We start from the raw sequence: 27,535 nt of genomic DNA on the forward strand, positions 1-27,535 counted from the left end.
TCAGCAGGAGCACAATCTTTTCAGTCATTGGATGAACTGACCTGGCATGGCACATGGGGGAAAAAATTCCCTAAGAGTGTTTTGAATGATCAATGCATCAGCTTATTGTTAGCATGCTTATCATCTTCACTGACCTGACAGTTGCTGGCACTCCACAGGATCCCCAGGAGCAGAGCGAGGTCCTGGTTTCTGTTGTCCTTCATGTGTGTCATGCACAAGTGACCCACAGCCCCAGCACAACCATTTGTGTATTTTTGAGCAGGAAACTGTGCCAATGTGAGCAGATAAAAGCCACTTGCTAGAAGAGTTTGTAGATATCATTCCCTGTCATAAGCTATCACATGGAATTCTAGATTGGTTTTCCTTGGCCCTGGAGGTTGGTGAAACTCAGCTTCACCAAACTGATGTTTGGCCCCCAACTTTGTCCCAGTGTCAAGTAACTGGTGTTTGGGCCCAGCTTCTGTCTAATAGTGTGGCAGAAGGTGGCCACCAAGGTCATCTCCAGAAATAAGGCACTGGAAGAAAACCTTGGGAAATTCCAGCCCCACTGGATGCAGGTTGGGTGAAAAGGTGGCATTATCAGGGAGCAGTAGGAGGAGCCCCTGAACATCATGAAGTTCTGCAGGGTAAAGGGGGCGTCTGAGAGTGTTCAGGGGCTAAGGATGAAATGGAAGCAGTTTTTGGGGAAGCAACTTCATGGGCGCAGTGCTATGGGATGGCTCAATGGGGCAGGATTTTTTGAGATTCAAAGGAACAGTGGGAATCCTGGACTTCGGGGGCACTGTGATGCAAAGGGCAAGGATTCTGAGTGCAGGGAGCTCTTGGGAGCTTCAGGAGGATGGAAGCATGGTGGACACTTTGCAGGGCTGGCAAGGGTTAGGATAGCAGTGGTGGGCAAACGGGATGGAAGTGCACGGCAAAGGGGAGCCAGTGGGGGGCAGGGCTGTCCCATGCCAAACCCATGAGTCCATGGATCCTGAAGGGCTCATCCCAATGAGCCAAGGCATGGAGACATCTTTTATCTCCTCCTGGAGCCAGCCCCCTCGGGGAGCATCCCCGAGCAGGTGCCTGGGAATCATGTTCCTCAGCCCAGGTAGGGAAGGACTTTGTAGAAGCCTCTCGTCTCCACATCTCTCACTGCTGCACTGCACCCTTGCCTATTCTCCTTCCACACCACTGCTTACCAGTCCAAGCTCTCCTGCCCTCACAGACCCTCATTTACCCACAGGTCCTTCCTTGCCTCCCAACCTTTCTGGCCCCAGACCTTCCATCTGCCTGTGCCTGTCCACAGCACATGCTGTCTCTTCTCTGCAGAGGCTTAAACCTGGAAAACGTTTTCCTGGACAGTGAGGAAAACATAAAGGTCCCTATCTCCAGATTTTCCAGAAGGGTGATACTGCAGGATATCAGTGGGGAGTCCCTCAGGGTCTCCCCATATCAAGTGCTGCCAAGGCAGCACTGAGCCAGAGCTTCTGCCAATCCTATGCTTATGCATGTACTGATATCCAGCAGGAGAAGCCCTGTGATCTTTTCCTGGCAAACACACGGAGTCCTGAGGTCATCTTCTGCACCCTGCTCTGGGGCTACAGGTCTTGTTATGCCACCAACCTGCAGCACCTGCTGTGCCAGACCCAGCAGTCCTGTCTTGCCAAAAAGGCAGCCCCTCACCTAGGACTGTAAGGAGGGTGGGGTGGGGCATATGGATTCTCCTGCCTTCAGGAAGGATGCATTCAGCATGGAAGGATGACTCCACCTTCCATCTGAACTCTTCATCATTTTCTCTACATGGTCTAGCTAGAAGACAGTTGGGTGAGCAAATGAAGAAGCCCCTGGTGCTGAGGAACAGGAAGCTGTCCTCCTAGCTGGCCTATCTGCGTTTCCAGAGGCTGCATTTAGCAGCAGGTTGCAGTATCTGCTCTCAATTCACCTCGCCTTGGCTTTTGTTCCCCTTTCAAGCACATCACAAAGAAGATGGCTCTGCTCCTTTTCTGATTTCTCTGCTGCTTTGAATATCCTTTGCTCTCCAGAGACTTTTCTCACAGTGGTTTCCTAACCAGAACTTTTTCCTGGTCTTTCCAGGTCTCTTTGGTATCTCCTGCTCTGGATTCTGGCTTTTGGGAAGATTTGGTTGAGTTCATCCACAGCCAAACTCTACTCTTATTCCTTCTCTTGAAGGATCATTTAGGATCAGTGTTTATTTGCTGTCCTTTGTTTTCCATCAGTCTTCTTCCTTCCAGATCAAGCTGGTAAATCCAGGTACAGCTGCCTCTGAAGAATACAGGATGGGAGGGAAGGAGGTTGACACTGGTGTTGATGCCTGGAAAAGCTGACCTGGAACAGAGACTAGACAGAGCAAAAGGAATAAAATAGGTATTTATTGAAAGGATACACCTGGGGCAGTGCAAGAGCCTGGCTGGGGCTACACCCAAATAAAATCCAAGATGGATCCCAGTCATGAGTCTTTACACTTTTATAAGTTTTGGTTCATCTACATCTTGGGGTCAATTGTCCAACCCCAGTCCCAGGCCATGAAGTCTCAGCCCCCTGGCTTGCCCCCTTTCCTTCTCCATTGTTTTTACTTTTTGGGTACCAGTTGTCCTTGATTCTGTAGCTGGGATTGTTTTGTCTCAGTGCCCTGTGAAGAGAACTTACTAACACCTGATATGATATGATATGAAGCTTCAGAGTTACACACTAAGCAGAAGAGGTTCTGAAAAACTAAAACCCAACTTTTTTTCCCCAACTTTAGAGGCTTGACAAGGCCTTTACCTTGTCAAGTCTCTATTCTAGTCTAAATATCTACAAATAATAGGTATTTAATAGCAGACAAGTATCTAACAATAGGAAGTAACTAACAGCAGATAAATATCTAATAGTAAATAAGTATCTAATAGCAGTACATATCTAACTGTAAATAATAATAGATAAGTATCTAAGAGTAATTAATATAAACATCAATTAACAGTAATTAATATAAAAGTATCTAAATAATAAACAATAATGAACAGTAATGAATAACAGTAGTAGTGTCTTGTACAGTTGGGTTTCACTCAAAGAAAAATAATGATTATCACAAACAGTTCTTTAGGCATAGAAGAGGAATCATTTAAAGCAAAGCAATTAATTTAAATCAATTAAAACACAAGGCATCAGTGTGGTCCAGCAGACTGTGTTCTTACCCCATGGTCTGTCTCCAGACCTCTTTGGGATCATTTCTCACATACAGAAACTCTTTGGAATGTGTCCTTGCCCATAGCAATAGTTTCTACTAATGCTCTATTGCAATCTTTGTTCATGCCTTGAGCTAAGAAATCCCAAATTCTTTCCCAACCTTTACTCTGACTCGATTTTCCTGTTCTTCTTGTATATGTTTTGTAGAAGAACTACATGAAGTTACTGGCTGGTTAGAAACCCTGTGTCAGCATATTCCCTCAGCTTTTTTGCATGGTTCAGGTACACTATTTGTTGACCACAGATGGCAGAATTTCAGCCTGGGTTGCTTATAACAGCAGCAGAAATAAAGTTTGTTGTGAACTATTGTCTCAGTGATCTCTCAAGCCAACCAGAATTCCACCTTGGGGATTAAGTCGGAATTCAGAATGGATTTTGTGCATTGATTTCTGGGGGGTGTGTGTGTGTGTATGTGTCTCTGGTAATTTCTGAGGACAACTCACAGAAAGGTTCACTACTCTCTTTCACTAAGTCAAAAGGGCAAGTACTGATCCCAAATGGAAGAACCTCTTCATACTCGTGGGATGACTCACACAACTGGAGTGCTGCAAGGAATGCCTATAAGCTCTTCAGTCTAGAGAAAAGGAGGCTCAGAGGAGATCTTGCTGCTCTCTGCTTATTCCCAAAAGGAGGTTGTAGTGAGATGGGGGTTGGTGTCTTCTCCCAACTCACACAAAAACGACAGGACAAGAAGAATGATCCCAGGAGAGTTTAGAGTAGGAAAAATTGATCACTGAAAGGGTCAGGCTTCTGAACGGGCTGTCCAGAGCGGAGTCACTATCCTGGAAATGTTCAAAGAATGTCTGAACATGGCATTTGGGGACATAACGGTTTAGTGGTGAACATAGTGGTGAACATAGCAGTGCTGAGCTAATGGTTGGTCTCAATGACCCTGAGGGTCTTTTCCAACCCTAACTATTGCATGGTTCTACAACTCAATATTCTATGTACCAGAAGAACAGAGGACATTACGCTGAAAAAAAAAAAAAAAGTGATGATCCTGAATCTTAAATATCTGCTATGATGGGAGAAACCAAGCAAGCATGTGTTTATACACCTACGTAGTTAAGGAAGGGAAGCATTTAGAAATGCTGAGAATAGCTTAAGGCCTCCACAAGAAAAGACTTGCTTCTTTCTAGCACAGAGAAAAAGCCAACTGGTATTAAGACTCACCCCACAAAGACTGACTTGCAAGTGATTTTCCTTAGTTGTTCTCCGTAGTAAACTTAACTCTGAGGCATTTCAGAGGATATATTAGTCTGTGTAAGGATATATAGCTGAGTCTATTCCCCTCATTTCAAAGCTTACAACTCCCCCCTCACAGCACTACACTGCCACTCCCAAGCCCCATACAGCCTTTGCAAAACCTGCTTTTGGAGTGACCACCACTCATGATGTTGTCAACAGACAGGGCTGCTGACAATCCTCACCGGCAAAAATCAATCTTCCCCAAAAGACATAGAAAATGAAACTAAATCAAATGGACAAGAACACACTCCTTTGCTGTTCAAAGCATGCAGAGGGTACAACCAGTCTTTCCAAAAGCCTGGCTGAAAGTTTTCACATTTATGATCTGATCCAAAGAAAACTTCTGAAAATCTCAAATGTTAGGAGAAGCTTGTAGAAACAAGATAAAACACATATCAGCAAATTACACAGTACTTTCTGCTAGCTGTCCATAACTGACGGATAATAGAGGCTGATGTTCTAACAATTGCTTCCTCCTTTTTGGTTCAGTGTCTTGTGTTTGCTCCTGGGATTGATTAAATTATGTATTTCTCTGGAATCTCAGGTACAGGATCACTTGGGAACAATTCAGATTAAATGCTTCTCATGATAGTTAGTCTGCACACCCAGTCTTTCTCTTCTTATGAGTCTGTGGGTTGGCGGTCTCCGAGTTGGTGGCCACAGATATGATTCCCGGATGGAATTACCTTTTACTCAGTTGCAGCTGATTTCAGGACAATTACCAAGCTGGCTTCTTCCTTACTTCCTTTGGGAGTTCTACCAGGTGTCTTTGCGGCCAATAAATTCTGTGTCCACTATCAGTGCATATCCTTTTTCCGAATCTTTGTTAACTTTTCCCTAGGTTTGAGATCACAAACACCTCAAGACCTGAACTTTAACGAGACAATTAATTTGTTTTTCCAACACATGGAAAATCGCCTTTCTTGCTGACTAGGCTTAAAAACTATACGAAGATCAAACATCTAAGAATTTTCCTTCTTAAGAAAAAAAATTTACACATTCCACCTTTTGCAACACCCACGCAGAGCCAGGGAAGCTCTGTAACTTCCTTGCCTTGCCTGCGTGGTGCCTCTTTAGGCATAAGTGAAATGAGGACCTACTTTTCAATGAGGTATCATAACCCTTCTGTGCCATCCAAGAGCTTCCTCCCCGTCCTTGTTCCCACTCCCGATTGTACCAGCAGCTTGGCTTTGACTCTCCCCACATCCCTGAACCAGCCGTGCCGTATATCCATGCCCAGGTGCATACTGCCGCTTCACCCCGCTCTCACAGCCCTTCCAGACCCCTGCAGACCAGGAGGGGGTTCTTTCATGGGTGCACACAGAGCTGCCGCCCCCTCCACGCACCGAACGGCTCTGGTGTCCCGCTGCGGCGGGGCCCCGCCCCGGCCCACGGCGAAATGGCGGCCCCGCTCTTGCCCGCAGTAGAGATGGCGCCGTGGCCGCTCCGAGGCGCCGGCGGGCGGGCCGGTGTCGGAGGCGGGGATTGGCAGGGGCGGTGGAGGGGCGGGGTGATGGGCGCGGCCGGGGGCGGGGATTGGCGGGCCGGCCGGCGGGGCGGGGCGTGGGGGCAAGCGCCGAGCCGGGCGCGCGGCGAGGGAGCGCGGCCCTACTCTGCTGCCGCCGTCTCCGCTGCCGCTGCTACCGCCGCCGCTGCTACCGCCGCCGCCCTCCCCCCCCCCCCCCCCCCCCCCCCCAGCCACGGCATGAGGAAACGCAACGAGTCCGTCACGGTGGAGCATGAGCGCGACGCCGCTGCCGCCGTGCCTGGGCCCCTCGACAAGGGTTGCAGCCTGAGGCGAAGCCTGCGCCTGCCTGCCTCCGCCGCTGCCGAGGGCATGAAGCGACCGCTGGGCAGGTGAGCGCCGCCGTCGCTCCGCCGGGCTTCGTTATCCCCTTGTCACCGCGTGCCCGCTGCCGGCGGGACACCGGGAGCGGGGCTGGGTTTGCGGGCAGAGGGGAAGGGCCTCTGCCGGCGCCCCCCGGCCGAGGAACGAGCGAGAAGGACAGGTACGCGGGCCCGAGATGTTCCGCGCCTCAGCCCTGCTTCCCTGGCTTTCCCTGGCTTTTTCTGAGTGCCAGGAGGGCAATGCCGGCCCCGCCGTGCCTTCGGTTCTCGGTGCTAAGAGCTGGTCAGAGAGCGGGACCAGCCGTGGCCCGCCGAGGATGGGTTCGGTGTTCGTACCTGGGCGCTGCTGCGTCCAACCCCCTCGGGAACAGGCCGGCGTTTTCCCGGAAAAAGATGGCTTAGCACGGAATCCTCCCATCGGAGAGCGTATGTGGAGCAGCAGGGCCCTGCAGGTAGGATGTCTGCGTTTTTTGAAGAAGCTGATGGCTGTCAAAGCGATCTCTTTCTCATAAAGGAATCATATTTAGGGGTCAGTAAGAGAAGCTGACATGCGTGCCTCTGCTGGAAGGAGTTCAGCCGTGGCTTTTTTTGCCAGCTGTGTTAACGTTTCAAACGTTTTGGGCATATTTATAGTGGGGAAATTTTTATGCGCCTTTCTAAGAAGGCTGTAACAACAGAAGGTGTTTACCACCTGGACCCTTCATCCTGTAACATTTGGGGGGATGCAATACACCATGAAGACTTGCCTCCCTGGCCTTCTGCAACTGAGTCAAGATGCATCATTTTAGTTTCACCTAAACCAGTATGGTGGTGTTCTTTGTGTTTTGAAAGTGTGAGTATGGTCCAAATAGCTGTGTAGTTTGGGTAGCTGAAACCAAATCGTTGTGCTTCAGCAATACAGCAGCCAAATTTTAAAAAAGAAAAAAAAATAGGTGCTTATGTGTGTATTTCTAGTAAATGAGCTATTGTGAATGTTTCTCTGCTAAATTTTCTGAGATTTTTTTTCCTGTTCTCATATATAAAATTAGCTTTTGAAATGAGCTGTGGATACTTGTTGTGCTCAAAGACAGAGGCTTTAAAATGTGATTTCTTTTATTGGGTAATAGCCATTTAATTTTGTGCCCTGGAGGTAAACCTTTGGGAGGCTGTCACTGCTCTGTACGTGTTATGACAAGCTTTTGCTAATTGTAAATGGCGCTGAGTTGATCTCTCAGTTTCCATGACTGTGCAGTGGATCAAACTGCGACAGTGCTCTGCTTTTAGAACATTTTAAAAATTGGTGTGTCTGTTCTCTTTGTCCAAGTGGATGTCTTTCTAGACCAGTGGCACCCAAATGATGGCTTGCCGGCTTCTTCAGCATTGTGAATGGCACTCAAGTACCTTTTATTCAAATGGAAATTCTCTGTCGGTGGTGAGCATTGAGCAAGCCCTAAAAGCACCGAGTGCAGGCTGTTGGCTTGGTCTGGCAGGCAGGTGCTTTGTGCATCCCAGACACAGCACACGTCTATGTTGAGAGGTCCAAGCTAAAAATAGGGAAAGCACATCCTGTCTGCAGAAAATGTTTTTGCATTTATTTCTCCGTTTACACGTTTAGCAGTCAAGCTTTCATCGTTTTTCTCTGTATTCAGCTTTTGAAGCCCATTTAAGAAATTTCTGAAGTCTTGCATGGATTCTGGCTCTTCCCACCTTTCTGTCCCCCACCTCCCTCTGTCCTTTTTGGGTCAAGTACTATATTGCACACAGCAGTGTTTCTCAAACTCGTGATGTTGTAGGAAAATCTCATTTGAAGCTGGTTTTTCCTTTTCCACATTTTGAAATATCTCTGTTTCTGTGATTTTTCTTTCTTTCATGCTGTTGTGTGTTGTTTGCCTTTTTTACTGACTTTCAGTGGACCTTCTCTGACTTTCTCACCTTGTGAGCCTTCAGATAGCAGTTTGCAGGCAAAGTGTCTCTCTCTGCCATACCTCCTAGCAGTGATTTTTACAGGATAACAAACGCACTGCTGAGCTGTGAATCTGTGAATGCAGGAGGGGAAGGTCCAGGCAGAAGAAGGTGTGATGTCCAGAAATAAGGTTCTTGTCCAGAACAATCATCCTGAGTCGAGTCAACCAGCCTCCTATCTCCATATCCCACCTTTGGACAACAGGGAATGTTTAAGGAGGAAGATGAGGGTAGCTATGCCGTGACCTCCCTTGGGTTTTACCCTGGCTGTGTTCACTTATGTGGCCAGCAAGTTGCTCTTGGACCATCTAGCTTCTCATATTTTAATGTGCAAGGCCATGCTATTATTGCAGCATTCTTTATACCACTGGAAATAAAAGTAGTGTTTGGTTGTTGTTTTCAATGGGTTGCATCAGTTTTACTCCCCAGCTTGCCAGAGCTGTAAGGTGAAAATTCAGCTGCAAGGTTCCTGGGATGGTGGAGGCGGCATAATATCTGAAATTGGAGATTTGTACCACAGCAGCCTATTCTTAGCTTGCTCCTTGATGAAATAGTTAAAATCACCACCAGAATGCTGTGTGAAAGGGGAAGTTGTGCTGTCTGCATTTCATGCTGCTGTTCTTCAGCCTCTGCAGGCTTGCAGAAGCAGCATATAGGTTTGGCTTCATCGTGTGTGTTTCCATCTCTTATTTGTAAACAATACAAGCCACTAGCTAGGAAAGCAAACCAATCTCCAGCAGCATGGAGTGGCTGAGTATTTCTGCAGCCAAGGGCTGATCATGTGGCATATTCCATGAATCAGGAGCAGGGCTGGGGAGGCTGCAGAGGCAGCTGTGTCTGCAACTGCAGCAGTGGAGCAGCAGCAAGGCTGTTGTGTGCCCTCCAGCACCAGCTTTTCCTGCTCACACCCAGCTCCTCAGCAAAGGCTAAAGAGCACCTAGCTGATGTTTATGGAATTTACTATCGGCAGCAGTTTGTTCTTGCAGCAGGATTTTTGAATTTTACCAGCACTGCGTTCGGCCCTCAGTTTTTGTTCGGTCATACCATCACAATGTGCTCATTCATCCAGGAGCTGAAACTCATTTTGAAGAGGTGGCTGTGCATTTTGACTGGCAGCTACTCTGCTGCAGAAAGTGTGTGCATTTCCTTCAAAGTATAATGGAGATGGATATCTGATAAATAAGATTTATGCGGCTTTGGCTAATGCATAGTGCAGTCAGTGTGGCTTTTCTTAAATGGTTTACAACCAAAAATGAGCAAATATAGGTATTTCCATTTTCTTCCATAGATAGCTGTAAAATCTAATATTACCTAAGCGCTTTACAAGTTGCTCCTTTAAAAGTGTGTGAGTGATTTTTTTTTTTAAAGGAGCTGTTTTGTCTGAAATCATTAAATGCAATAATGCAGTAAATAAAGAAGTAGTAAGCAGTGCTTGCATTTCCTGGTCTGTGTGTTTTGTGTGGATGGCCATTCCTCTAAGATTTCTGTTGTGCGGCATTTTCCAGGTGACAGTGTTGGAAGTGCTAGATGGATATTACCCATTGTGTTTTGGATACTTGCTGTGACTCATTTTTGTAGTTGGTGGCTGTGATGTTCTGAGGAAATGTGTTTGAGCAACCACAGATCTGGAAAACCTTTATGTGGGAGTACAGAGAGTAGAGAAAATCAAATGAGCTTAATACTGGCATTAGATAGCAGAGCAAATTGTCCTATCTCATTTCTGCTGAACCCTGATCCTGGTGATAAAAGGTCACATGCATGTTACCCTTCACTTTTGTGACCTCATGGTTATCTGATCCTCTTTTAATCCCAATCAATAGCCAGACAATAGACATGAAGTGTGAATTTTGCCATTCTCCAATTCTCCTGCAAACACTTATTTGCTACAAATGGCAAAAAAACTTGCTCATGTCTCCCTCCATACTGTGGAGCAGTAAAACACATCAAATCCCATGTGTCTGAGCTGTGTGTTCCTAGATACTTCTATGCTCTGCCTTGCTGGAGAAGCTTCTGTCCCTGGTACCTTTACTCCTGGAGGCCCCCAGCTGTTGGCACAAATCCCTACAGGTTTTGGGGACTCTCCCTCTGGCTGTCCAGCCTGTGCATCCCACAAGCTGGATATTTTTTGACTGACACTACTATTTGATGTAGTTTTCAGTTCCACTGTAGTCAGCCTCATTCTTGTTTGTTGTGGTGCAGCTTTCTCAGTGCTTTCTCGTGGGAGGCAAAAATGTGGCTTTTACAGTATTTCCTGAGTGCTTTATGAAAATGCAGGAAAGTGTTGAAGGGAAGAGGCTGCTGTAGTCTTCCCCTCTGATGCAGCTGAATTTTCCTGGAACAGTGAGTGTGCTCAGGCATGTCAAATGTGGTGTGTGGTGACCTTCGGTGCCGTCCTGCCCCCACACCTCAAGTGCTTCACTCCTTCCCGTGTCTCTTTGGATTTCACCAGTATCTTCCCCCTGACAGAAAACTTAGCCATATCTATTTCTACCCCTATGTCCTCTCAGTGCCCTATCCTTATATCTCCAGACCTAGCCTATGTTACTTTTTTGTAAGTGTTTGCAGAGTCTTTTATGATTATTCCAGTCTGTTCCATTGTAGCAGAAATGACAAATACTTGAATTGTTCTCCTGCAAGTTTTCATCAATATATATTTAGGTTTTGTTTTTTTCCCCTCAAGTGAGTTTTATGCTATTGTCTCTCTTAATTGCTGTCTTCAGGTTAAACTAATTACTTGTCAGGGCTTTCAAAAGAGGAAAGAGGCTGCCTGCATAGAGATATTTCATCAATCATGCAGCTTTTTCACCAGTTCCACCTTCCTACTGGGTAACTGCCTCTATTTCAGTTGTTCTTGAGCAGAGTTCACAAAGGAGCTGTGAAATGGTTTCCAGTTGCTTTCTTTCATAGTAAATACAGACTGAATAGTCCCTCCTATGGGCAAAATATGGAAAAGCAGTTTCCTTTGTGTGAGGACATTTTATAGTGTGGGGGGATATTTTTTGTTTTTTTGTTATTGGTTGTGTTGGTTTTTTTTTTTTGTTTGGGTTTTTTTGTTGCAGTTCTCTTGAAGAGCATGTGCAGTAATATTTTGCTCATATATGTCAAAAACGGGCTTGTGTAACTTATCCCACATATAGGTCTGCCTATTAATTTTTTTTTAATGTTATTTATTTGACTGATATCACAGTAGCTCTGCCTCCTGTTTTGTCCTATGTGTTATCATCCATTTTGCAGACTTATGGCTGGGGAATGCCTCTGAATTGCTCCCAGGTTACCAATGTGGAGAATTATGTATTTGTTCTTTGCAGCATCTTTCCAGTTTGTTCATCTTTTCCAGCCATTATAATTCTCTTTCCTTGTGCTCATCTTTTCCCCACTCTTTCTCAAAGACACATTAGTCATTCAGCAAAAATAGCAATAATCTCTTCAATATGGGGAATTATTGGTTTTATTATTGTGGGTTGTTTTAATTTCAGATTTTTTTTTTTTTTTTTTAAGGATTTAAAGATTTGTGAAGTCATTGTGTTGACATATAGCAGTTCTGTGCTTCGGTGTGTTACTATTAAGGCCTATTTTTTTTTTCAAAGTTTTCATCACTGACTTTGGGGTTTTTTTTTTGGTGTTAAATAAGTGTGGTTTACTCTCTTATCCCTTGAGACTCATAGCATCCTCCTGCAGGTCTCTCTGTATTATCTAAAATTTCTTTTCTTGGATCCGGTGTACCCATGAGCCTCTCTGGATTTTCTGTAGTACAGCACAACATTTTTTCTCCTGCATCTGCTGTGTTGTGTCTTTTAATCTCTGAGCAATTTCCTCAAGTCCTTGTATTTTTCATGGAGACCTCTGCTCAGACTGAAGAGAGTTTGCCCTCTGGTTTTGTGTTGGTCTCCTTGAACTCCTGATTTCCTTGCAGTTCCATATTCCTGACATTGCACTTACCCCTGAGTTCAGTTGTTCTGCTTTGATGGCTTATGTCTAAATTAATAATTACTATGGTATTGCTAATTGCTGCTACTTTGCAATGCTTTCTACTTGGGAGCTGTATGAATTGCCTCTCCTTGTTTGAGTACTTCTAAACTTCCTTAGGGTTTGGTTACTCCTAAGACCAGCAGGGTTTCCTTCACTTCTCTGGAGTGAAGTTGCCTGTGGGAGACCATGGTCTTCTCAGCATTGTCACATTCTTCCCTGTGCTTTCTCACACGTGGCTGCTGAGCCAGAAATCAAATTCTCTGGAGATGCACAGTCACTGCAGTGAATCTGTAGGTTTCCTCCAGGATGCAATGTAGACGTGTTTCTTTTTGGTGAAAACAAAACTATTTAAAACTTTTTTATTAAAACTAATGATGGTGACATAATTTCCTCTCCTGAATGCCCTTTCTGCTGTATGTTCCCAGCAGGGCTTGTGCTGTATTTGGAGAGTGCTGCCTGCTGAGTCTGGGCTCCTTTGAAAGGAGCAGTGGTGCCTGCTTGGGAGGCTGCAACCAAATTACTTTATCCTCGTAAAGGCCTGAAGGGCAGGTCAGATTATTTTGGTAATCATGTCAGGATGTGAAATTAGTGAATAGGCTTCTACATGAATTCCCCTATAAAACCTGGGGTTTAGTAAACTTAATGGGTAGATGTGCTGTGTCCTCTTGTTGGTGTTACAGCAGTGGCTGGTTTCTGGCATGAAGAGGAGTGAGTGCAAGCAAGGGAGGTTTACTAAGGGTGTAATGTGAGAGCACTATGTTAATGTAGCCGTGACTGAATCAGTACCACAAGAAGATTAAAAGAAAGTGCTTCAGACGTATTAAAAGGGTAACAGGAGACCTAGGAGACTTTAAAGCCATTAGCCTGAGGTGGAGTCTGTGCAATTTAAATTGCAAGAGTTAATTTGAAATTCAGTGGAAGAAGGTTTAACAGCTAAATATATATGCTAATGGAAGTAGATTTTTCCTGTACAAGGACAGTGTAAAATGTGACAAGTTTGTCAAGATTACAGTCTGGTTGATCAAAGTATCAATAGTAAAATTGTTTCTCCAAAGCACTTGACTTTGTACTGTAGTTTGTTTTATTGACGTTGCTTGTACTGCTGATGGAAACCATATTATCTCTATTGAAAATTGGCTCAGTGGAGAGAGAAACAGCTGGGGAATTATAGTGGAATTGATTCTTGGGTTCAAGGGTGTGTAATTTTGCATATCAACTATCCCAAGGATGAGTTGGTTATCAGTTACTGTTGATAAAAATGGGAGGAGGAGAGGGTTGATAAGGGTTGATGGGTAAGTCAGCAGTTCAGAGCAGATGGTCAAGTAGTGAAAAGGTCACTGGGACACAAGTGTAGCTGGCAGGATGGTGGGGAGAGAGAGTAGGGGTTGTAACTATGGGATAGGAATGGTGACGGAGTGCGAAGCTGTTCTAGGTAAGTCACCTCTGTAAGCTGCTGTGTGTCCCTGAATATCCCTTGTCCAGACAGTGAGGCTGCCATCAGGCTGTGGGCATTTGCCTTGCTGGCACACATCTTTTTCCTTCTGTCTCTGTAAGCACTTGGTGAAACTAGTGCCACACTTGGCTTCAGAAATCGTCCTCTTTCTTATTGAAGGCAATTCAAACTTCCAATCATAATTTCCTAATTTTAGACTCTATCAAGTTCCTTAATCATTCACTGAGCTAACAGGAACCATGACTATTTACTTTCCAAATCAAAGTGTTTATTTAACCCAGATTTATTTCAAGATTGTAACTCTTGCTGAGAACTAGAGCAATAGAAAAGATTGTTAGATGAGAAGATTAACTTCTAAAACACAAACACTTGAAAACATTCGAGATAAGTCTCACAGCTGCCCTTGTTCAAAACTGTCTTGTCCAATTTATACCCACTTAAAATGGTTGTTAATTCCTCTTGCAAAAGAGTTTAGTGTTGAATAATAAGGACCATAAGGTTATGTGAAGCCTCATCTCCCTTTTTATTAAAGGTGTGCAGATTAAAGAATTTCATGTGGCATAACTTGGAGAAATACCCTTTTGGAAGGGTACTCTTCAGTGGCATTGTGCAAGCTCAGAGCAGAGAACAGAAAATGCATTTACCCTATCCAGAACTTGGTTTCTCTTCCCCTGGCAGTAAAGCTTCCCCTGGGGTGACTATTCTTGAGACAGAGGAGCCTACACAAATGAGAATGATGTAAACTGGAAACTTGGAGTCAGAGCTTCCAGGTTGCAGCATCCTTGCTTGTGGAGAAAAGTGTGTTCAAGGTATTTAAGAACTCAATAGATTTTAAGACTTCTTGGCATCCTCAGGAAGGGAAGCCTGGCACTCTTTTCTCCCTTAAAGCAGTCCTATCTCACATTTTGTAAAGTTTTGATTAGTTTCAGAGCAGCTTTAGGAAGCAGGAATAAAGCTGACAGTACTGGTTTTATACTGCTGAATGTGAAAACTGTGGATTGCACACAGTCATTGGAACATTCTCTTATTCTTGCAAATCCAGCAGAAATGCGGTGTCTGACCTTTGCTTTTAGTTTCGGATAGCCTTGTGCCATCTCTTATAAAACATTATTTCCCCCTTTTGACTGCCAGAGTAGGGACTACGTTTCATTTTAAACTTTGGCAGGCTGATGTTAGTGCAGCTGGCCAGAGCATGTGCTGATGATACCAAGGTTGTGGGATCAATCCCTGTATGGGCCATTTGCTCAAGAGTCTGACTCTGTGATCCTTGTGGGTCCCTTCCAACTCGGAATATTCCATGGATTGGTTTCATTTCCCTGCAGCTAAGTAAAAACTCCTGCTTTTCACCTTGGAGTTTGTGTTTTCTGGATTGGCTCTTCAAGGTTTTCTAGTATTAGCAGTATCTTCAGTTTAATTGTCCTTAATTTTTTTAAGCCTTTGCCATTTTGGAGTTCTGTCCTCCACAAGAGGATAGCTAGAGCTGGAATCCGCAAATAAAGCACAGATGAACGCAGAAAGAGATTAATCTGACTGGCTATATGCAAAATGACCCCATGCTAAAACTGTGTCAGGGCCAGCAGTTCTGTATCTGCTCATACATCTGTTCTTTAACTATGGCTCTTGTTTTATGGCCATGCACCGTTTGTTAAGCCTCTCTTTTTAAACGGGTCACAATTTCAGAGGACACAGGGACTGCTAGCTGAATGTAACTGTGGGCTGACAGTCAGCATATGTAATGTTTTGGCATTGTTTAATGTTCTTGTTTGCTTGTATACTTCCAACAGGAACAGTTGGTCTATTGTAATCAAAATGTATTGCTAACGATGTGTTCTGAATCTAAAAGGTGGCAGTATCACTGCTAACACAAAAACATTCTTTTTCTTCAGGCTTCTGAGAAGGAATGGCTTTTAATCCCTGCCAGCAAAAGTAGAGCTTTTTCAGCTGGAAAGTATAAGATGACCATTTTTGTGTATTTGAAAGGAAAAATGTCTATAATGCACAAATGAATCTTTTGCTCAGGTGATTTAGATGAAAGCCAGAACCACAGAGCCTGCTACTGGTGGTAATTCTCAGATTGTGTGGCTCCCTCACAAGAACTGCTCTGTGAAAATACTATTTCATGCTTACAAAGTTGTGCTGCTTGGAAATTCAGATCTGTTCCCTCACATGTATCAAAAACAAAGGAACAAAGAGTGAATCTGTATTTTTGTTCTTGCTGCAAGGTTAACACACACATGCAGGTCTGTTGGGTTTACAGCACATTAACAGGTGGTAATTGGTAGTGGAGGAATTGGCTTGGCTGTACTGTGTTCTGCCTCATTATGGTATGCGTTCAGCAGGCTTTAAATGCAGGTTAGGAGCTGTGGTGGAGCACTGTGTGTCTGAACTAGCTCTGCTCCTGAACCTTTGCTTGTGCAACTTGTATTCCTCCCCTGAAGGTGAGTGTGGTTGGGAGAAATGAGCTTTCCTGCTCCTATAAAAGCCAGACTCAGCTGGTCTCAAGCTTCTGTTTTGCACTTTCAGTGCTGTTTCAGTCTTTTGGTGTTTACTTTTTGTTTTTTTCCTCTTTCATTAGCAGACAGCTAGTGTGTTCCCCAGCTCATGGAGTAGTGAGAGCCTGTGCCTTTAACATAAACCAGCTGTCAGCTGTGAAATGAGTAGAAAACAAGAATTCAGTAAACACTGTGCTTATCATTGGAGTTGTATCTCAATGCCAAGCTCGACTAAAATCTAATGTGGGTGACTTCAGATTTGGTTAGTGTCAGCAGCATCACTGAGGAGCTCTGGAGAAAGTATGTTGTTAGAATTTAAACAAGGTTCGTACTGGAAAGGTGTTGGCACAAACTAGGAGGGTGTAGCAGAGGGTGTATTCAGGAAAAGTCAGCAACCTTAAAACCATAATCCCCATGCCAGCTCTTCTGTTGCAAAAGTCACTTGTTCAGTTCCTGAGGGTTTAAGCATTTGTTGTTTGCTACATACTTTAAATGACGGTAGCATCTGCCCCTTCCTTTCTAAAATGTAGCTTTCAGATTAATCTTGTCACACACAGTTGACACTAATGCTAATACCAGTGTACCCAAGCATTGAGCTGTAACATCGTTGCTGCTTAGTCCATGCTGTCAGCATATATTTTAAATAAATTGGTGCTGTATTGCCAAATGTTCACTCCATTCTTGTGTCCTGGTCTGTGAAACACGTACATTTAATACAATTAGAATGTTATCAAGAGTGATGTTCCAAGCTCCTTTTCTTCAAAGGATGTGCCAATGCAGTGATTTAATCAGACAAGCTGTGTTACTACTACATTTGGGGTAGTCAGTTTAGTCAGTGGTTGTGGAGAGCCCAAGCCATGGCATTGGGAAGGGATAGGGTGCTGATGGGGAAAAAGTTAAATGTTCCACCTGGCTCTCCTGTTAAATGCTTGTGAGAGCCTTTCCCTCCCTTGCTTCATTTGTTCTGCCTTTTGCAAGTGTGTTCTATGGACAAAGACCCATACATTACCTGCAATCCGCTCTGTTATTTCTGTTCATTAATGCTGTACACTGACTTGCCTTTCCCTCCCTTGATGGGCTTGTTTTTGTTTTTTCCTGCAGCGCTTAGAGTCCTGCCATAACCTTTGCTGGTATTTCAATGCTATCGACCGACTGATCAGCAGCGCTTCCCTCTTACCCTGAGTGCTGATGCCACATTTCCCCCACTTGATGCATCAGGATCTTGATTCTTTCAGGTCCTACCCATGATCTTTCCTTCTTCTCCAAGCTGAAGTCTGGTTATGAGGTTCTCAATAGCTGGAGCTTGACGGACCCTCCTGAAAAACATGATTAATTGAGATGCTCTCCTTTACTTTGCAATTATATCTCTTGGAGGGATACAGCTAAATTCTTGACTGGCTAGATGGCTTCCTGCTTGCTGCTTACTGTTTTGGTAATAATCAGAAGGAGGCACTGAAGCAGTCTGTGAGAGTCTGGGCTGTAAGAGGGGAACAAGGTAGTGAGGTGGGGGACTGTGGGGGAATTTGGGAGCTTAAAGTTTCAAATCTCACATGCATTCAGGCAACTGGAACAACTGAAGCTCTCACCGCAGCCAAAAGGGGATGCTTTGCTGGCTTTGTGGGAATAGATAGTTTGCAATAAAGGGAGGGAAAGAATGTGTCTAGGGTAGTGGTTGTACAATCTGTGAGCTGATGCCATGGCTAGAAGAAAAGGTCCTGGAGGCTCCTTCTTTGGAACCTTCCTACATGTTTCTGCTACAACTACTAAACCATCTCCACAAACGTACCTATTTGAAAAGCTGGTTTTATGTGTATTTGTATGTATCTGTTACAATGCAGATACAGGGTTGGGACTTTCCTGCTATAAACTACTTTTTGTGGCCCCACTAACCAATGCCAGCTTCAGGCTGCATAGGTGTGGAAGTGAATGGAAGGTGGGATAAACTCCATAGTTTACTTCTGGAGAGCTTGTCAAATGAACCGAGGTAAATTCTGACTGCAAGTGGTGTTGGGGGGATTTTTAAAGAGGATAGAAGTCCAGAGGGCCTGACTAAAAGCAGCATCAGTAGTAATTTGATTGATGTTAGATGGGGCATTTTTAATGGAAAATAAGGGATGAGGTGCTAAAAGTGCTAGTTAGCATACAAAGTATTGTAGTTGCGTTTGCTGACATGCAACACTTCTCTGGATCTGTGCATGAGGCTTTCATGGTCTGTTTGTGATACTGCTATAAACAGAGAAATAAATCAGTGCTTATGATAATTTTCTGCTGTGCTTTAGACATGTAACATTCTAATCAGCAAAAAAGAATATTTTTTTCTATAATAGTAGCAAAGAAGAATAAATTTCAGTAGCCAGCAATTTTTTTTTTTTAATTGTTAGAATTGTTTGTTAGCATTTGGTAGGAAATTCGAAGTTTATGGGTGTACTGGCATCTTGTAATTTCTGTGGTTTGTGTTTTTTCCTCTGTTGGGCCACATTCACTTTCCATCACTGATGATGGTTTGTGTGTTTAAAAAATAAGCTGTCACAATATTCTGAGAAACCTGAAAGTAACACTTGCATGTTTGAAAGTATTATCAAAAAGCTCAGCTTGTTTTTATTTTGTCTATTTGGGTTTTTTTAAATGAAAACCCATAGGCTTAAAATTTGTTGCCTTTCCCCCACCTTATTAAACCCATTATTCCTGTTGTCTTTTAATTTAAAGAAAAATAGCGAAACATCCCAAATCTTTGCTTTTGGGTACAGTCAGACTATGGAGTGCTGTAGATTTTCCTGGGCTGGATCTCTGCTGATGCAGGCTTGACTACCTTGCTTCATCCTAGTTTTTTAAGGCCAATATTTAAGAAGGTTTGCTTAGTGGTTTATTTACCTCTCTCCCCCACTTTGCCATTGATGCCAATAGGAATGTTAAGTAGCTTTAGCCAGATTTTGAGATTCGTGTATCTTCTTCTGTCCCTGCCTAGTGGGCAGATTATTCAACTTTCTGTGTATTTCTGGTAGCCTTTTTTTTCTTTTCTTTTTTTTTTTCTTTTTTCCCCTGTGAAAAATTGCTGTTCAGTGAGAATGCAGCTAGCCTGTTTTTTTTACATGAACCTGGCAAATTTTATCCCATTCAGCTCAGCTCTGGGTCACCAGAGGGAGTTTGTGAAGTATAGGCTGTCACAGTTTGCCAAGTGCTTGTGGAAGGAATTAAGCAACATCTGTGTAAGGTAGTGTGTCCCTTCTAGAATGAGAAGGGGCTGGGTGACTTCTTGGGATTTTCTGTAGCCTTTTTGCTGTTCATGTGTCTGTGACATGACTAAAGCAGTCCCTGATTTCAAATGCTTATTTTAAGTCAAGTGATGAACATTTTAGATGCTCCATTGATGAAAGTGGTAGGATCAGGTATAAATTTGCCTGTTGCATCTTCTGTACCCTTGATGGCATAGGACAGTAGTGTACTAATTGACTGATACTTCCAGACAACAAATCCAGCATCTCTTAGTGTTAATGCTTGGGTTTACATGCAGATGGATTTGTACTTGAATTATAGAAGCTGTGAAAGAACAAATAAGGTACCCAGACTTTCCTACCTTATCCCAATAGCTGGGAGATCAGATTGTCTTTTGAAACATCAATAAGCAAATCGTGTCTTTCATAGACATGGCATGTGTCAGTAACAATTTATTCCACTGCTGGATGCCTGAAAAATTGCTGAGTCCTTTATCCTTATAAAAATATGTTCTGCATGGCTCTGTGTGATCGAGCACCTTCATTACTTTGAATGTGATACTTATGTTTTAGCCCCAGCTGTCAACTCAGCACCATGCAGCTGCTGGGAATAATCACATTTTAAGACTAGTAGTTGTCTTCCTAAGTAATCCAGTGATTATTTAGGAAAACAAGCAGCATCACTTTGAATATTCCTCCTTTCCTACTTCTTTCCTCAGCTATGTGTACTGATCCATGATGCCATATGGTGTGGAACATCCCTTTGGTCTGTTGGAGCCAGCTGTTCCAGTTGTGTCCCTTCCCATCTTCTTGTGGACCCCCAGCCTCCTTTCTGGTGGGATAGTGCTATAATGCAGTTTAGTTTTTGAAAGGGAGACTAGAATATTTCTTCAGAAGGAGCAAAGGTTCAAGGTTTTAAGGAACTTTTTGTAAGAGATGTATAGGAATCTAGTACACCTAATTTTCTTTTTATTTTCCAAATTTTTCCAAGAGCAAAAGTTTTCAGGAGCTGGTTGAAACTAAAATTCTCTGAGAATGCAGTTTATCCTGCAGTTTTTGGGCGTGATATTTTTAGTTCTATGAAAAAAGTTGGGGATGGGAGGGGAGAAGAGCAATGCCTTCACAGCTGTGTCTTGTTTCCAGGATTGGGGTTTGACTTCTTTAAAGATGTTTGCTTAATCTCTAGAACAGGAAGATGTGTTTGGAGGATTTGATTTTTCTCTTTGTGTTGTTTTGCAGTGAACTCATCCTGTTAAAGGGATCACAGTGCCGAAGGGAGGGATCAGTCACTCAAATGATAAGAGTTCTGGCAAATACTGCTGGCTTTCATGGATTAAGGGAAGATCCATTTCCAGGATTGGATGAATTTTCTATAATTCAACCTCCCTTTTCTCTATTCAGTGCCTACAGTGAAGCAGAAGTAAGAATTGGCTGCGGATTTAATTGAGAATTCTATTTATCAGTGCCCAAAATAGCCCAAAATGAGTCATGTGATTGCCTGTTTGCTCTTGCAGGTTTGTTCACTGTGCACAGAAACCAGGGCAGGGTAAACCCCTGGACATGAGCATCTTTTCAGTTTGCATTGAACTGCACATAAAGCAGGTTTTGCAGCAAATCCATAAATAACTCATATTAATCTTGCAGTGGAAAATTGCATTGTGGAGTGTTGCTGCACAAGCTGTCCAAAAGCTGCTGGTACCAAGTCCAGGTGGAGAGAGGAGACCCTGTCTGTGAACTCAAATTCAGGAACTGAGAAGCTGTCTCTGTGTTCACACAGCTGAAAGGCTGGCAGGTCTCTTTTCGTTTTTTAACTTTGACAAGGAACAAGTGAAATAAAATGAAAGCTTAATTGGATTGGGTGGCTCAGGTGGTGAAGGAAAAAAAGATTAAATTATCCTTCAGAACCTGCAAGGAGAAGCCCTGTGCAACACCACTGTCCAGACTTTCTGCAGAAAAGGAAGATGAATGTTCTTAATGATCCTACCTGGGCTGGAAACCATCTCTTGTTCAAAGCAAGGAAAGCTGATGTGTAGACTGTCCTGCCTTTTGCATGGCTACTGTATTATTTCTTTGGGCCCCTCTATGCCTTCAGACTCTGTTGCAGTGTCCAACTTGTAGAATAGGTTGTTTTGGGTACAATGATGTTTACCTCAAAAAAATTATCCAAGTTTTTTAAGTTTCCTTTGGCCCTCATTTTTTGAATATTTTGCTCATGTCTTTATCTGCCTCCTGATTTTATGCTCTCGATCCCTGTCTGGGGCAATAAACTTACTGATTTTTTTTTTTAAATAGACTTTTTCTTAGGAAAGTGAAGGGATGTGTTCTTGTTACACCAGTTTTTTTTTTTCTCTCTACCACCCATAAAGTCACTTTTGTCACCTGATCAGGAGGTGATCAGGAGGTACCTTGCACTGGAGAGGAGGGGCAGCACTCAGGAGAAGCTGTCATGAGAGGATCCCCAGCTTCTCCTGGCCAGCCAGGTACTCCCACCATGCCCAAATGCAAAATGTGCTTATTCTGGGTCCATGTGGGACCTTCATCCAGGTGTAAGTTACAAGGAAAACCTTCTGTTTCTGCTGTCACACTTCCAGGAAAGACTTCCTTCTGTCAGACTTAAGTGTGTTTGGAGAGGGAATGTACTTTTCCATGTTCACCTCAGGAAAGTGCAGGAAGCAAAACCTGCTTCGTGTTTTGCCTGTGTTTGGACAGAACCCAGACATTGGGCAAAAGTCTTTGGTAAATGCAGGGGGGAAAATGTGATGTTGGGGATCTTGTTTTATTTTGGGCTGACTTGGGGTTGGGTGTTCTGTGCTGTGAGATGTTTTGTTGTTTTGCGGTTTTTTAGACATTGCTTTTTTTTGTTGTTGTTGTTCCAGAAAATCAATTTCTGGTATTCTTAAATGTATTCAGTTTGCAGCTGCTCATTTTCTACATCACTTGCATTTTCAGCTAAGACCTACTGAGTTTTCTGGTGAAAAGGTGGCTACAAATATGTTGCTTTTGCCTGACCACACCAACATTTCCTTTTGCAGGGCATATATTTCTTGAAAAACCTTTTCTACCAAGCAAGAAGAGTTTCATTTAGCTAAATTGCTCACTGAAGATTCACCTGATATTTTCATAATGCCTGTGCTTTGGCATGTATTTTTGGATTTTTCAGGAGAAAAGCTGTCTGGTGGATAGAAGCTTTGCCCCGATTGCATTTTAAGTAGACATCTCCCTGGAGATGAGGTGTAAATGTCATGTTGCTGATTAGCATCTGACATGGGGCATGGGAGCAAAGAAAGGGATGCCTCAGTTCAGTCTCCAGAAAGGAGAAACTGGAATCATTCCTGAGCTCTGACAGCATTGTTTGACAATGCCCTCCTCTGTGCTTTCTGTTCCTGCTTCCAGCTGGTGGCTGGACCATGAGAAGTGCTTTGCCACCCAAGTCTCTGAAGAGCCTCTGTTTTGATGTGCTCTGGTTGTTCCTGGAGGAGTTAAAACCTGGTTCTGTTTTCCTAAGCCAGTGAGGTTTTCATTCTGTAGGAGTGAAATCCTGACATATGCAAAATTCCCTTGGGAGAGCTCTTTTTAGCTGCAGCAGGATCTAAGCCCCAGGCAGGAAATCTTGCTGGAAAGCCCATTCCTGCCTGGCTGCTCACCTGTACTCTGGTTCTTACTGGGAAGATGGTTTGGACACTCCAAAATGAGTTGCCTCCCCTTCTAGCTTTAACCACTCCCTTTTCACTAGTGAGGAGAGATGAATGGGAGTATACTTAAGTGAGAAAATAACTAGACAAAATGTTTTAACAAAACCACACACTTTTCTCATTGAAGAGAGCTAAGTTATATTTCAGTTGCTCAGCAGTTAAATGTCAGCTATCCTTTAGTGATCTCCCTTTGTCTTCCACAAATGCATTCCAGCTATAAAATGGGTGGTAGGTCCTGATGTAGAGGTGGCTGTGAAAAGCTGGGATTAATCTGAGAGTAGAGAGCAATGATCAACTCAGTGATTAGCCCAAACAAAATATTGTGTGGGGTTTTTTTCTTAAAGTTGTGGGTACAGTTGGGTCAGTCTGAGGCTTTAGTACTCACTAATGTTAAAGCCCTTGTTTGGTGTAATTTCCTCAACTAGTCCTTTGCAGTTTCTGCTCTTCTTACTTTAGGAAACTGGGCTTGAGGTGTGGAAATGTCACTGGAAGCCGTGATGGAGTTCATTACTTCTTCATTGTCAGTTTTGCTCTATAGAATGTATACAGCGAAGTATAAACATATACAGGGAAGTACAAAAATCTGTTAAACCTTTAAATGTGGGCTTGTTGCAGTCACAGCTGGGTGACAGTGTCATGGTAATATATTTTTCCCCCTCTTGGAATATGACAGTTGCTTTAACTTGTGAAGAAAAGGGGTTTAATTTTGGTAGTACATATTTCTGAAATCCAGAATGTGGTTCCAGGGTGAGAGGAGGCAGACAGGCACTTGTAGGCAGGTTTTGGATGAATAAGAGGATAGGCTTTTCCCTGTGAGCACCTTAGCAGTCCTGCCAAAAACTTAGATGAGCAGTGGAGATTGGAATGTCTCCTCTTTTCTTTTGCTGTGCTGGAAAAGAGCCCTGAGAGTCTTGGCTTTTGGATAAGAAAAGCTATTGAGATTTTGAAAATTTTGGTGCTTGATTTAAATATTTCCATTCCAGTTCTGTGTGTACATGCATTTTTCTTGTACAAATGTGTGAAAAAACAATTCTTCTTTTGGAAGAATTGTTCTCTGATATCAGCTGCCTGCAGTTCCCAATACTGAGAACTGTTTGCTCACTGGCATGGAACATGATTCTTGCTCAAGACTGTCTGCTGAAATGGAACAGAAATTGTGTTGCCTGAAGGCTTCCCATGGAATTTAGTTCTTGATTGCAGGGCTGGTTGAGAAACCTCAGTGCACATGAGATGTTGGTCAACTAAATCATTACAAGTATGCCTTTATGTAAACGTATGTACATATACAGACATACATATGAGTATTTGGTAGTTGTTTTGATACAATAAAGGGAATTATGAGATACATTGCTTAACTAGCTGCTTTGTGTTACTTCGGGTTTTGTTTGTTTGTTTGTTGGATTTTTGTTTTTTGTGGGTTTTTGGGGGGGGGCAGGTTTTGTTTTTTGGGTTTTTTGGTTGTTTTTGGTTAGGATTTTTTTTTTTTTAGCTTATTCTTCTTAATCAGAATACATAAGACAAAATTGAGATACAGTGTTGGGACAATTCTTAGAGAATAATTCTGCAGATTTTGAAATTTATTATGTTTTATAACTTAGGCTTGTTTTCCAAGGCATTGAGAGATATACACCCTTTTAACTGGACAAGGCAGTATGTCTGCTCCAGTCTACATGAGATCATGTGTAACTTTATCAGTCTCATTACACATAGTTCCTCAAAATACATGAAAATCTAACTGAACAAAATCTGATAGTCATCTAAATGGGAAGTATGGTCGGGCTGCTTTTTGGAGATGGACATGTGTTATGCATTCTGGAGATTCTGAAATCTGTTAAGTTAGCAGGAAAAAAAGTCTCTTGTTACAAAGTCTTTTAAGATGTAATCAGTCAGGAGTTTCTATTCTCTTTTTCTAAACTGTCATCAGCTGGTATTTTGGTTACTTTTGCTTCTCTCAAACAAGTGTAGCTAGACAAACTGTTTGAAATTAGGGTTTTTTTGAGGTATAAATGACCAGATTTTCGAAAACACCAAGCATGCAGATCCTTGTCAAAATTTCCCCATAAAAATTCTGCTATATTCAGCTCTGTCTTTCTTTTTTTTCCTTTTATACAGGCGATACGGATTATGGTTCCGACTGAGGAAGTTAATACTCTGGTTGCTGGGAGTGTACATAGCCATCCCATTTCTAGTAAAACTTTGCCCTGCTATTCAGGCAAAGCTGGTCTTCCTAAACTTTGGTAAGTGACTCAGGTGGATGGGTGAGGGGACAAGGGGAGAGGTGACTTTGTCTTTGGTTTGTTTGCCTTCACTTTCACCCTGCATGTGAACTTTCACAGGTTGTAAACTCCCCCAGACTGTGGTTTGGAAAGCATCCTCTGTGGCCCTGGTGGTTGCTGTAGCATGTCTTTACATAAATTGAGTGACCAAACTGAAGCCAATTTTCAGCCAGAAGAGTTTTCCTTCAGGAAAACTGTGCAATATGTCAGATAGGGGTTTTTTTTTGTTTGGTTGGTTGGTTTTTGGTTGCTTTTTTGTTTTTTTTTTTCTGAAGAATTCCACACAGTTGCATGAATAGACAGGAAACAAGTGAAATTAAATTTCTGCAATCTAAATTTGCATTTAAACCTCACTTATATTTTGTAATGGATTTTTAAAAGATATCTTCTCTGACTGTGGAAGCTGGAACGACCAGCTATGGATACGTTGTTTTTTATATAACTTGTCTAATTTTGATTGCATGATTTGTGTGTTCTCACATCTTGGATCATGGTTGCTGTGAAGTGTGCACATGTGCAGGTCTCAGTGATTTTGATTTTGCATAGCTTTGTTTGTTTTTGAAGTTCCTGCCTCTGCTCATCCATAAGTCACCAAAATAATTGTCCTGTAGCATGTTCTTGTTGCTGTGTTTGCCAGGTTTGCTCAGCAAGGTCTACAACATGTTTAGAGTCAGGACAGAGAATTGTAGGGAAATTGTCCAGAAACCTGCACTGGAGGTGGGATAGTCATGAGTAGCATGGAGAGTGGGAGAAAATGAGCCAGCTTTTGAAGGCCAACTTTGCCACAAAGCAAAGTAAGGTCAGAAGACCTGCCCAAGAAATTCTGTTTTTAGGAGTAAAATGGCAAGATGGATGTCATCAGATTCCAATAGACATGGTCAAAAGAAAGGCAGCTGTATCCCCACTGACCAGCAAGAAGGAAACACAGCTCTCCTAAGAGCTGTGGGTTTTTTGGAGGATGTATATCCCAGAGCACAGCCAGACTCTAAGCCATCTCTATCTTGTGACACAGAAGAAGATGATTCCAAGTGAGGCCCTGAACTTCAGCAAGCCTTTGAACAGATCAAACAGGGGTGTGCCCATGCAGCAGCTCTTGGGCCAGTCAGGACAGGACAGAATGTAAAAACTGTGCTCTGCTGCTGGGAAGCATGGTCCTTCCTGGAATCTCTGGCAGAGACCCTCAGGGGGCAACACCTGGGGTTCTGGAGTTGGGGATTCAAAGGGCCCAAGGCCTGAATTTCAGGCTGATGTTAAAGCACCACAAAGGCACAGAGAGGTTGCATGGTGTTCCCAGAGCACTGGTAGAAGTGGCTTGTGTGCCTGTCCAGACCCTGCCTGCAGAACTTGCCATCCTCTTGAATGATCCACAGCCCTCATGGGACCCAGCAGGTCCCTAGTGCCCTGCATGGCTTGTCTGAGACTCTCCCATATGCTTTTGCGTAAGAGCAGACACTTGCACAGGTAAAGATTTGTCATCTAAGGGTCCACATTTGTCTAGTTAACATTGGCTGTCATCTGCATTGGGTTTTGTTTGTGTAAAGTTTAATTTTTTTAGAGGGTAAATGAAGTGAGATTTAACCGTCACCATTGTCAGTATTTCTTTTTGTGTCAATAGCACAAAAGCTTTGGTGTGTTAATTGTTGTACCACTAAATCTCAAGGGAACAGACTTCCTGGTTCTGCTGTAATGGAGTTCCATTTTATGGGAAAATATTGAATCCAAATCAGCTAACCCACACCACTGATGCAGCATTGATTTATAAAGCAGACTGGGCAGAGGTGGTTAAATGTTTGTCAGAGGAAGCTTTGTCTGTCTTCCCCACCTTCTCTTAATTTCAGCCTGTTCCTGGTTTTTTGGGTTGCTGCCTATGTCTTCTTGTCTTGCTCTCTTTGCTGTTCATGGTTTAAATTGCAGCTGTACCAAATTCATCCTTCTACACAAAAAGGTCTTCCCAGCACAGTGGAGCAGTTTGTACAACTCTCCAGTGCCTTGGTTAAGCAGTTTTGTAAGAAAATAATGGTAAAAATTAAAATGTATTTTTGGTTTTTTTTTCATATCAGTGAGAGTCCCGTATTTCATTGACTTGAAAAGGCCACAGGATCAAGGTTTAAACCACACCTGTAATTATTACTTACAGCCAGAGGAGGATGTAACCATTGGAGTCTGGTAAGGA

General features: G+C 43.2%; 1 protein-coding gene across 1 annotated transcript in view; it reads left to right on the plus strand.

Moving 5' to 3' along the window:
* Positions 1-27,535, plus strand: part of ABHD12 (abhydrolase domain containing 12, lysophospholipase) — a 41,808-nt gene that overhangs the window by 1,043 nt on the left and 13,230 nt on the right. The window contains exons 2-4 of the mRNA XM_079325497.1: positions 6,177-6,336; positions 25,199-25,323; positions 27,423-27,528. Coding sequence (XP_079181623.1) covers positions 6,185-6,336; positions 25,199-25,323; positions 27,423-27,528 — 383 coding nt within the window. The 5' untranslated portion in view covers positions 6,177-6,184. The remainder of the gene's footprint in view (positions 1-6,176; positions 6,337-25,198; positions 25,324-27,422; positions 27,529-27,535) is intronic.

The sequence above is a fragment of the Erithacus rubecula genome, assembly GCF_903797595.1.
Source record: "Erithacus rubecula genome assembly, chromosome: 2".
NCBI lineage: Eukaryota > Metazoa > Chordata > Aves > Passeriformes > Muscicapidae > Erithacus > Erithacus rubecula.